General features: G+C 50.0%; 1 protein-coding gene across 1 annotated transcript; it reads right to left on the bottom strand.

The window, feature by feature from the left end:
* Positions 1-8,972: 8,972 nt before the first annotated feature.
* Positions 8,973-9,926, bottom strand: LOC132590947 (olfactory receptor 52P1-like). Its single transcript, XM_060263859.1, has one exon. The coding sequence runs from the start codon at positions 9,924-9,926 to the stop codon at positions 8,973-8,975; it is 954 nt and encodes a 317-aa protein (XP_060119842.1).
* Positions 9,927-11,349: the final 1,423 nt, after the last annotated feature.

Genomic DNA, 11,349 nt, shown 5'->3' with positions numbered 1-11,349 from the left:
GGGGAATCCAACCCGGTTCTCCCAGATAAGAGAGCTCTGGCTGACCCAAGGCCATTCCAGCAGCTGCAAGTGGAGGAGTGGGGAATCCAACCCGGTTCTCCCAGATAAGAGAGCTCTGGCTGACCCAAGGCCACTCCAGCAGGTGCAAGTGGAGGAGTGGGGAATCCAACCCGGTTCTCCCAGATAAGAGAGCTCTGGCTGACCCAAGGGCATTCCAGCAGGTGCAAGTGGAGGAGTGGGGAATCAAACCTGGTTCTCCCAGATAAGAGAGCTCTGGCTGACCCAAGGCCACTCCAGCAGGTGCAAGTGGAGGAGTGGGGAATTAAACCTGGTTCTCCCAGATAAGAGAGCTATGGCTGACCCAAGGCCATTCCTGACCCAAGGCCCTTCCAGCAGGTGCAAGTGGAGGAGTGGGGAATCAAACCCGGTTCTCCCAGATAAGAGAGCTCTGGCTGACCCAAGACCATTCCAGCAGCTGCAAGTGGAGGAGTGGGGAATCAAACCCGGTTCTCCCAGATAAGAGAGCTCTGGCTGACCCAAGGCCATTCCAGCAGGTGCAAGTGGAGGAGTGGGGAATCAAACCCGCTTCTCCCAGATAAGAGAGCTCTGGCTGACCCAAGACCATTCCAGCAGGTGCAAGTGGAGGAGTGGGGAATCAAACCCGGTTCTCCCAGATCAGAGAGCTCTGGCTGACCCAAGGCCATTCCAGCAGCTGCAAGTGGAGGAGTGGGGAATCAAACCCGGTTCTCCCAGATAAGAGAGCTCTGGCTGACCCAAGGCCATTCCAGCAGGTGCAAGTGGAGGAGTGGGGAATCAAACCCGGTTCTCCCAGATAAGAGAGCTCTGGCTGACCCAAGGCCATTCCAGCAGCTGCAAGTGGAGGAGTGGGGAATCAAACCCGGTTCTCCCAGATAAGAGAGCTCTGGCTGACCCAAGGCCATTCCAGCAGGTGCAAGTGGAGGAGTGGGGAATCAAACCCGCTTCTCCCAGATAAGAGAGCTCTGGCTGACCCAAGACCATTCCAGCAGGTGCAAGTGGAGGAGTGGGGAATCAAACCCGGTTCTCCCAGATCAGAGAGCTCTGGCTGACCCAAGGCCATTCCAGCAGCTGCAAGTGGAGGAGTGGGGAATCAAACCTGGTTCTCCCAGATAAGAGAGCTCTGGCTGACCCAAGGCCATTCCAGCAGGTGCAAGTGGAGGAGTGGGGAATCAAGCCTGGTTCTCCCAGATAAGAGAGCTCTGGCTGACCCAAGGCCATTCCAGCAGCTGCAAGTGGAGGAGTGGGGAATCAAGCCTGGTTCTCCCAGATAAGAGAGCTCTGGCTGACCCAAGGCCATTCCAGCAGGTGCAAGTGGAGGAGTGGGGAATCAAACCCGGTTCTCCCAGATAAGAGAGCTCTGGCTGACCCAAGGCCATTCCAGCAGGTGCAAGTGGAGGAGTGGGGAATCAAACCCGCTTCTCCCAGATAAGAGAGCTCTGGCTGACCCAAGACCATTCCAGCAGGTGCAAGTGGAGGAGTGGGGAATCAAACCCGGTTCTCCCAGATCAGAGAGCTCTGGCTGACCCAAGGCCATTCCAGCAGCTGCAAGTGGAGGAGTGGGGAATCAAACCCGGTTCTCCCAGATAAGAGAGCTCTGGCTGACCCAAGGCCATTCCAGCAGGTGCAAGTGGAGGAGTGGGGAATCAAACCCGGTTCTCCCAGATAAGAGAGCTCTGGCTGACCCAAGGCCATTCCAGCAGCTGCAAGTGGAGGAGTGGGGAATCAAACCCGGTTCTCCCAGATAAGAGAGCTCTGGCTGACCCAAGGCCATTCCAGCAGGTGCAAGTGGAGGAGTGGGGAATCAAACCCGCTTCTCCCAGATAAGAGAGCTCTGGCTGACCCAAGGCCATTCCAGCAGCTGCAAGTGGAGGAGTGGGGAATCAAACCCGGTTCTCCCAGATCAGAGAGCTCTGGCTGACCCAAGGCCATTCCAGCAGCTGCAAGTGGAGGAGTGGGGAATCAAACCTGGTTCTCCCAGATAAGAGAGCTCTGGCTGACCCAAGGCCATTCCAGCAGGTGCAAGTGGAGGAGTGGGGAATCAAGCCTGGTTCTCCCAGATAAGAGAGCTCTGGCTGACCCAAGGCCATTCCAGCAGCTGCAAGTGGAGGAGTGGGGAATCAAATCTGGTTCTCCCAGATAAGAGAGCTCTGGCTGACCCAAGGCCATTCCAGCTGCTGCAAGTGGAGGAGTGGGGAATCAAACCCAATTCTCCCGGATAAGAGAGCCATGCCTGACCCAAGGCCATTCCAGCTGCTGCAAGTGGAGGAGTGGGGAATCAAACCCAATTCTCCCAGATAAGAGAGCCATGCCTGACCCAAGGCCATTCCAGCTGCTGCAAGTGGAGGAGTGGGGAATCAAACCCAATTCTCCCAGATAAGAGAACCATGCCTGACCCAAGGCCATTCCAGCTGCTGCAAGTGGAGGAGTGGGGAATCAAACCCAATTCTCCCAGATAAGAGAGCCATGCCTGACCCAAGGCCATTCCAGCTGCTGCAAGTGGAGGAGTGGGGAATCAAACCCAATTCTCCCAGATAAGAGAGCCATGCCTGACCCAAGGCCATTCCAGCTGCTGCAAGTGGAGGAGTGGGGAATCAAACCCAATTCTCCCAGATAAGAGAGCCATGCCTGACCCAAGGCCATTCCAGGTGCTGCAAGTGGAGGAGTGGGGAATCAAACCCGGTTCTCCCAGATAAGAGTCCGCACACTTAACCACTACACCAAACTGGCTCTCCAAGAGCAGAAGGAGGCAGAACCAGCCCAGAATTGGTTACCACAGCAACCCCGCAGTTGAAAAGAGCAAGAGTCCAGCAGCACCTTAAAGACTTTAAAAAATAACTGTGGCAGGATAAGAGCTTTTGTGAGCCACTGCTCACTTCTTCAGGTATTTTTTGCTAGTCTTTACAGTGTTCCTAGACTCTTGCTTTCTCCGACTGCTACAGGCAGACTAACATGACTGCCCATCTCGATGTGGCCCTGAGGGTACTGTAGAATGGATCCATGTGAACAGCCAGGTCAAGGTAGAAAGTGATCATTTTGGGCAACAAGAAAATCGAAGAAAAGCCAGTTTGGTGTAGTGGTTAAGTGTGTGGACTCTTATCTGGAAGAACCGGGTTTTGTTCCCCACTCCCCCACTTGCAGCTGCTGGAATGGCCCTGGGTCAGCCAGAGCTCTGGCAGAGGCTGTCCTTGAAAGGGCAGCTGCTGTGAGCCCTCTCAGCCCCACCCACCTCACAGGGTGTCTGCTGTGGGGGAGGAAGGAGATTGTGAGCCGCTCTGAGATTTGGAGTGGAGGGCAGGATATAAATCCAACATAATCTTCTTCTTCTTCTTCTTCTTCTTCTTCTTCTTCTTCTTCTTCTTCTTCTTCTTCTTCTTCTTCTTCTTCTTCTTCTTCTTCTTCTTCTTCTTCTTCTTCTTCTCTTTTTTTGTACCTGAATAACTTACTTCTTTAGTAATTATGTGGGCTTGAGGGGTAGAAGCTTTTGAAAATCAAAACTCTCTTGGATTAAGGGAGCCTTGAGTCTTGGAAGCCTATACCCCAAGCATCCTGTTGGTCTCTGAGGTGTGCGATCAGATGTGTGAAGGGTGCTTAAACTACGGCATAGGCTGAACCTCCAGTTCCCCAAAAGGAAAGGAAAGGTCCCCTGTGCAAGCATCTGTCATTTCCGACTCTGGGGTGACATTGCTTTCACAACGTTTTCACGGCAGACTTTTTACGGGGTGGTTTGCCATTGCCTTCCCTAGTCATCAACACTTCAAGAGGGGGTTAGATAAAAATATGGAGCAGAGGTCCATCAGTGGCTATTAGCCACAGTGTGTATGTGTGTGTATATATGTATATATATATATATATTTGGCCGCTGTGTGACACAGAATGTTGGACTGGATGGGCCATTGGCCTGATCTAACATGGCTTCTCTTATGTTCTTATGTTCTATCCCCCCAGCAAGCTGGGGACTCATTTTACCAACCTCAGAAGGATGAGAGGCTGAGCCAACCTTGGGCCAGCTATCTGAACCAGCTTCTGCTGGGATTGAACTCAAGTCGTCAGATCACAGTACTGCAGTACTGCTGCTTTACCACTCTGTGCCACGGGGCCCAAAATACCTCCCTCCGAAAAAAGATTCAATGCAAAAACATTTCTCAGGTATTTATATGCTTTATTTGTAGTACACCTTTCTCACTGAGACTGTGTAAGTCAAAGCAGTCAGGAGTAGGGTGTGGCATCTAATCAGTAGCAACTCCGCCCCCCCCCCCAAAACCCCCTAAGATTACATAAATTTGAAACAAAGCAAAAAGTATTAGACATATGTTAAACGATGCAGAAAATGATATGACATAAGTAGAAGAGAACGTGGCAGGAGGAGGATTTATATGTGTTTGTGTGTGTGTGTAATGTATATATCTGTGTGTATATATGTGTGTGTGTGTGTGCGTGTAAGCAGGCCTTGGATTCAGCAGGAGCTCACAGGAGTGCAGCTCCCAAACCTTTCTGACGGTTCCCCCTCCTCCTCCCCACCTTGTCCATTGAATAGTAGGTGCAGCTGCATAACAATCCCTGGATGAGCTCCACCACCTATTTTTCTACAAAGGGGCCCCTGCCTGTAAGTATACCATGCCGGGGTGTGAACTGGCAGAGACTGACCAAGAGAGAGATCTTGGGGTTGTGGTGGAGAACTCACTGAAAATGTCAAGACAGTGTGCGATTGCAATAAAAAAGGCCAACGCCATGCTGGGAATTATTAGGAAGGGAATTGAAAACAAATCAGCCAGTATCATAATGCCCCTGTATAAATCAATGGTGCGGCCTCATTCGGAGTACTGTGTATAGCTCTGGTCTCCACAACACCAAAAAGATATACAGCATTAGAAAAGGAGCAAAAAAAAAAAAAGGGTAAACTGAAATTATTAAAGGGAGGGGACACTTCCCCTATGAAGAAAGGTTAAAGAGGTCAGCGCTCTTTAGTTTGGAGAAACGACTGAGGTTTACAAAACGTGGTAGAGGTTTACAGAATGATGCAGAGGATAGAGAAGGCAGAGAAAGAAGTACTTTTCTCCCTTTCACAAGACAAGAACTCGTGGGCACATGACAAAAATGAAGGAGCAGGAGGCTTAGAACAGATCAAAGGCGGTCCTTCTTTACCCCAAAAGTAATTAATATGTGGAAACCGCTGCTGAAGGAAGGGGTGGCAACTACAAGCATAAACAGCTTCTAGAGGAGACTGGGTAAACATCTCTTTATTTATCTTATTAGATTTGTAACCTGCTCTCCTCACCAAAGCAGGCTGAGGGTGGCTGGATGTCCATCTGTGGATTTTAGCCACAAGGTCTAGATCAGAGGTTTTGAACTCATTTCTTATGAGGGATGGATCTGACATAAATGAGACCTTGTTGGGAATGGCTACGTGTTTCATAAAATGTATGAAAAAGTCCAGTATGGAAAAAGTCCAGAAAAGGGCAACGAATGATTCAAGGTTTGGAACACTTTCCCTATGAAGAAAGGTTGAAACGTTTGGGGCTCTTTAGCTTGGAGGAAAGTCGACTGCGGGGTGACATGAGAGAGGTTTACAAGATTATGCATGGGGTGGAGAAGGTAGAGACGGAAGTCCTTTTCTCCCTTCTTTCACAATAGGAGAACTCGTGAACATTCATTGAAATTGCTGAGCAGTTGGGTTGGAACTGATAAAAGGAAGTCCTTCACCCACAGGGTGATTAACATGTGGAATTCACTGCCACAGGAGGTGGTGGCGGCTACAAGCATAGCCAGCTTCAAGAGGGGGTTAGATAAAAATATGGAGCAGAGGTCCATCAGTGGCTATTAGCCACAGCATATTGTTGGACCTCTCTGTCTGGGGCAGTGATGCTCTGGATTCTTGGTGCTTGGGATTGGCAAGAGTGGGAGGGGTTCTAGTGTCCTGGCCCCACTGGTGGACCTCCTGATGGAACCTGTTTTGTTTTTTTTTTTGCCACTGTGTGATACAGAGTGTTGGACTGCATGGGCCATTGGCCTGATCTAACATGGCTTCTCTTATAGAATCATAGAGTTGGAAGGGACCTCCAGGGTCATCTAGCCCAACCTCCTGCACAATGCAGGAAACTCACAAACCCCTCCCCCTAAATTCACAGGATCCTCATTGCTGTCAGATGGTCATCTGGGCTCTGTTGAAAAACCTCCAAGGAAGGAGAACCCACCACCTCCCGAGGAAGCCTGTTCCACTGAGGAATCGCTCGAACAGTCAGGAAGTTCTTCCTAATGTTGAGCCTGCATGGTCTTGAGTCTTGTAATAAGAACAACAGCTTCCAGTGTACCAATGTGAATACTAGCAGAAAAGACTCACCGAAATATACATAACATGAATGATACACTGTCTCTAGTAACTATGACAAAATCCACATTATACATAGTGTAATACAAATGAAAACAAGTTCAGGCAGCTACAAAGAGTCCGTGAGGGTTAGCTTCCCTCGTTCCGTGGGTTACTGTCTCTTTAACAGCTGTAAATGTCCAAATTTGTTCCAAACTTCTGAAGTATAGTCCTTCAAATTCATACTGCTTGAATTGGTGACTTCACAGCAGCAGGATGGGATGGCAAACCCCCAGCAATATATTTCTTGAGAGAAGGAGAGAACTCGCCAAATCTAGAGCTTGCTGATGGTTTCGGAGCCTTTCTCTGCTCTCTCGCTCACAAATTGCACTATTCTTCACGGACAAATTGCACTTAGGGTTGCCAATCTCCAGGTGGGAGCAAAGGATCCCCCGGTTTGGAGGCCCTCCCCCTGCTGCAGGGTCGTCAGAAAGCGGGGGGGAGGGGAGGGAAATGTCTGCTGGGAACTCTGTTATTCCCTAGGGAGATTTATTCCCATAGAAAATCATGGAGAATTGATCCGCGGGTATCTGGGGCTCTGGGGGGGCTGTTTTTTGGGGTAGAGGCACCAAATTTTCCGTATAGCATCTAGTGCATCTCCCCAAAATAACCCCCAAGTTTCAAAAAGATCGGACAAAGGGGTCCAAATCTTCTATGAGCCCAAAAAGAAGGTGCCCCCATCCTTCATTATTTCCTATGGAAGGAAGGAATTGAAAAGGTGTGCCGTCCCCTTAAATGTGATGGCCAGAACTCCCTTTGGAGTTCAATTATGCTTGTCACAGCCTTGATCTTGGCTCCACCCCTAATGTCTCCTGGCTCCACCCCTAAAGTCCCCAGATATTTCTTGAATTGGACTTGGCAACCCTAATTGCACTATTCTGTGTTACATTCAATTATACGGAATTTTATTGGTTTTAATTGCTGTTTTACTGTTTTAAAATGTTGTTATCCGCCCTGAGCCCGTCTGGGAAAGGGCAGAATATCAATTAAGCAAGCAAGTAAATAAATAAATAAATAACGTCTTGTCTTGACATCACTGTTACCGGCTCTGCGGGGTCTTGAGTCATGGGATGTGCAACGCTAACTGGATTAGACCATAAGACTATAACAGCAGCTGAGCTGAATCAGAAGACCAAGGGGTCATCGAGTCCAGCATCCTCTTACACACCGTGGCAAATGAGACACTCCTGAAAAAGGCCCACTGTCAGGCAATGCAACTTTTCCTGAAATGAAATGCTTCACTTAATAGCTGCCATATTGAACCGCTGTTACTAACCATGAGAAAGACCTTGCATATCAAAACAGAATGTTGTAGATTGTTGCCAGTGCTTGATGTGAACCTCTCTCTCCCTGATACTAACAAAGGCAATAATTCCCCTTTGAAGATAAAGAGCCTCCAGGGACGAGCCTCTTGGCCATCCCAGGAAGACAAACCGTAAGAATAAGATAAGAGAAAGGGGACCGTGTGAACCTTCACACCTCAGCTCAGCAACGTTTAGAATTGTGGCTTTTGTTTAGAAATCTTTGATGTAACCCTCTTAAGTATGCTTTGCACTGTTACATGGTATCAGTCCCAATCTCTTCGTTCTAGTGCATATGGAGTATAAAATAAAGCCGAACTTTGTATCAATTCAAGCTCTGGTTGCTTTGAAACCTTATTGCCTGACACCCACATGCAAAGATGCAGGGGTCAACATGAGAAGAAGACTGCAGATTTATACCCCACCCTTCTCTCTGAGTCTCAGAGTGGCTCACAATCTCCTATATCAGGGGTGGCCAACGGTAGCTCTCCAGGTGTTTTTTGCCTACAACTCCCATCAGCCCCAGCCAGCATGGCCAATGGCTGGGGCTGTGGGAGTGGTAGGCAAAAAACATCTGGAAAGCTACCGTTGGCCACCCCTCTCCTATATCTTCTCCCCCCACAACAGACACCCTGTGAGGTGGATAAGGGGTTGAGAGAGCTCTCCCAGAAGCTGCCCTTTCAAGGACAACTCCTACGAGAGCTATGGCTGACCCAAAGCCATTCCAGCAACTGCAAGGGGAGGAGTGGGGAATTAAACCCGGTTCTCCCAGATAAGAGAGCTCTGGCTGACCCAAGGCCATTCCAGCAGCTGCAAGTGGAGGAGTGGGGAATCAAACCCGGTTCTCCCAGATAAGAGAGCTCTGGCTGACCCAAGGCCATTCCAGCAGCTGCAAGTGGAGGAGTGGGGAATCAAACTGGGTTCTCCCAGATAAGAGAGCTCTGGCTGACCCCAGGCCATTCCAGCAGCTGCAAGTGGAGGAGTGGGGAATCAAACCCGGTTCTCCCAGATAAGAGAGCTCTGGCTGACCCAAGGCCATTCCAGCAGGTGCAAGTGGAGGAGAGGGGAATCAAGCCCGGTTCTCCCAGATAAGAGAGCTATGGCTGACCCAAGGCCATTCCAGCAGGTGCAAGTGGAGGAGTGCGGAATCAAACCCGGTTCTCCCAGATAAGAGTCCGTGCACTTCACCACTACACCAAACTGGATCTCCACTACTCCAAAATGGCTTACATTGTTCTCCTTTCCTCCATTTTGAAGATCAGCTGGAGTCAAGAAAACCCAGCTTGGAGTGTCTTGTGGAAGAAAGGCCTCAGGACTTGCTCCCGGATTTGCCGGGTTTTCATGCCATAGATTATGGGGTTCAGCATAGGGGGCACCAGGAGGTAGAGATCAGCCATCAGGATGTGGATGTGTGTAGGGACATTGTGCCCCCAGCGCTGGGTGTAAAAGGAGAAGAGTCCAGGTGTGTAGAAGATGAGGATGACACAGATATGGGAGCCACAAGTGCCAAAGGATTTCCGGCGGGCCTCCTTCGAAGAAAGCCCCATGACTGCCCTGAGGATGAGCCCGTAGGAAACGGCAATGAAGATGGAGTCGGAGCCCACCACAAAGGTGGCTGCTGTGATCCCATAGATGTTGTTGGGCGTGGTGTCCCCACAGGCCAGCTTGACCACAGCCATGTGCTCGCAGTAGGAGTGGGCGATGACATTGGAGCTGCAGTAGGGGAGGCTGCTCACCAGGCAGGTCAAAGGGGTCATGAAGCCGATGCCCCTCATGAGAGCCGTCCAGCCCATCTTGGCGACGACAGAGCTGGTGAGGATGGTCGTGTAATGCAGAGGGGTGCAGATGGCCACGTAGCGGTCAAAGGCCATGGCAAGCAGGACCCCCGACTCCACTGCGGAGAAGCCGTGGATGAAAAACATCTGGATGATGCACGTGTGGAAGCCGATGGTGTGTGAGTGGAACCAGAAGATGCCGAGGATCTTGGGCACGGTGGAAGTGCAGAGCACCAAGTCAAGCATAGCCAACATGCAGAGGAAGTAGTACATGGGCAAGTGCAAGTTGGGCTCCCTCTTAACCACGCACAGGATGGTGAAGTTCCCCAGCAGGGCGATGATGTACAGGGAGCAGAAGGGGAAGGCAATCCAGAAGTGGGCAGCCTCCAGCCCCGGAATCCCCATTAAGATGAAATTAGAAGGGTTGGAGTGATTGTAATGCAGCATCGTTAGGGCCTGGATTCAGGAACCATTTCACCCCCTGCAAGTCAGAAAACAAGGAAGTTAAGAACCTCAGAAGATCAGACCAGTGAGAATTAGCATCCCATCTCACACAGTGGCCAACCAGTTCCTCCAGAGGGCCAACAACAGGGCAGAGAGGCCAAGGCCTTCCCCTGACAAGAACATCAGAAGAGCCCTGCTGGGTCAGACCAGGGAGGGTCCATCTAGTCCAGCCTCCTGTCTCCCACAATGGCCAGCCAGTTCCTCTGGAGGGCCAACAACAGGGCAGAGAGGTCGAGGCCTTCCCTTGAGAAGAACCTCAGAAGAGCCCTGCTGGGTCAGACCAGGGAGGGTCCATCTAGTCTAGCATTCCGTCTCACACAGTGGCCAGCCAGTTCCTCTGGAGGGCCAACAACAGGGCAGAGAGGCTGAGGCCTTCCCCTGAGAAGAACATCAGAAGAGCCCTGCTGGATCAGACCAGGGAGGGTCCATCTAGTCCAGCTTCCTGTGTCACACAGGGACCAACTTGTTCCTCCAGAGGGCCAACAACAGGGCAGAGAGGCCGAGGCCTACCCTTGAGAAGAACATCAGGAGAGCCCTGTTGAAGCAGACCAGAGAGGGTCCATCTAGTCTATCATCCCATCTCACACAGTGGCCAACCAGTTCCTCCAAAGGGCCAACATCAGGGCCGAGAGGCTGAGGCTTTCCCCGGAGAAGAACATCAGTAGAACCCTGCTGGGTCAGACCAGTGAGAGTCCATCTAGTCAAGTATCCTGTTTCACAGGTGTGCCGTCCCTGTAAATGTGATGGCCAGAATTCCCTTTGGAGTTCAATATGCTTGTCATAGCCTTGATCTTGGCTCCACCCCTATGTCTCCTGGCCCCACCCCCAAAGTCCCAGATATTTCTTGAATTGGACTTGGCAACCCTACAACTAGTCCAACCCTCCTGCACAATGCTAGAAACTCACAAACACCTCCCCCTAAATTCACGGGATCCTCATTGCTGTCAGTATTCCACACTGTTTGTTTCCCATACTGTGTGCATTAGTGTAGAGACATTGGAATCCACATTTTATGCATTCCAAGGATTTAGCTTTCGTACCAGCCTGCAAGTTAACATTACCTAACATATGTGCCACTCTGCAAATCTTTAATGTTCTTATCCCCAATTTATGGCATCATATGAGTCTTTGAATTATTGTCTCGCTCTCCCATACAATTTAGTTTAAAGCCCTCATTATTCCTGTCTTAGTAGGAGCTTTAAGAGATAGTAATGATTATTAAATTACTGAATTATAAGATGTACTGCAGAGAATGTTATAAGATGATGGATATTGATGACAATACGAAATGAACAATATATAAGTAGAAGCATTGCAACATTTTAATTCATGTACCCTACCCCTTTCCCTTTCCTTCTATTTCCCA

The sequence above is a fragment of the Heteronotia binoei genome, unplaced genomic scaffold (genome assembly GCF_032191835.1).
Source record: "Heteronotia binoei isolate CCM8104 ecotype False Entrance Well unplaced genomic scaffold, APGP_CSIRO_Hbin_v1 ptg001202l, whole genome shotgun sequence".
Classification (NCBI taxonomy): Eukaryota; Metazoa; Chordata; class Lepidosauria; order Squamata; family Gekkonidae; genus Heteronotia; species Heteronotia binoei.
Note: the sequence above shows the minus strand (reverse complement) of the source record. Positions and strands in the feature narration are given on the sequence as shown.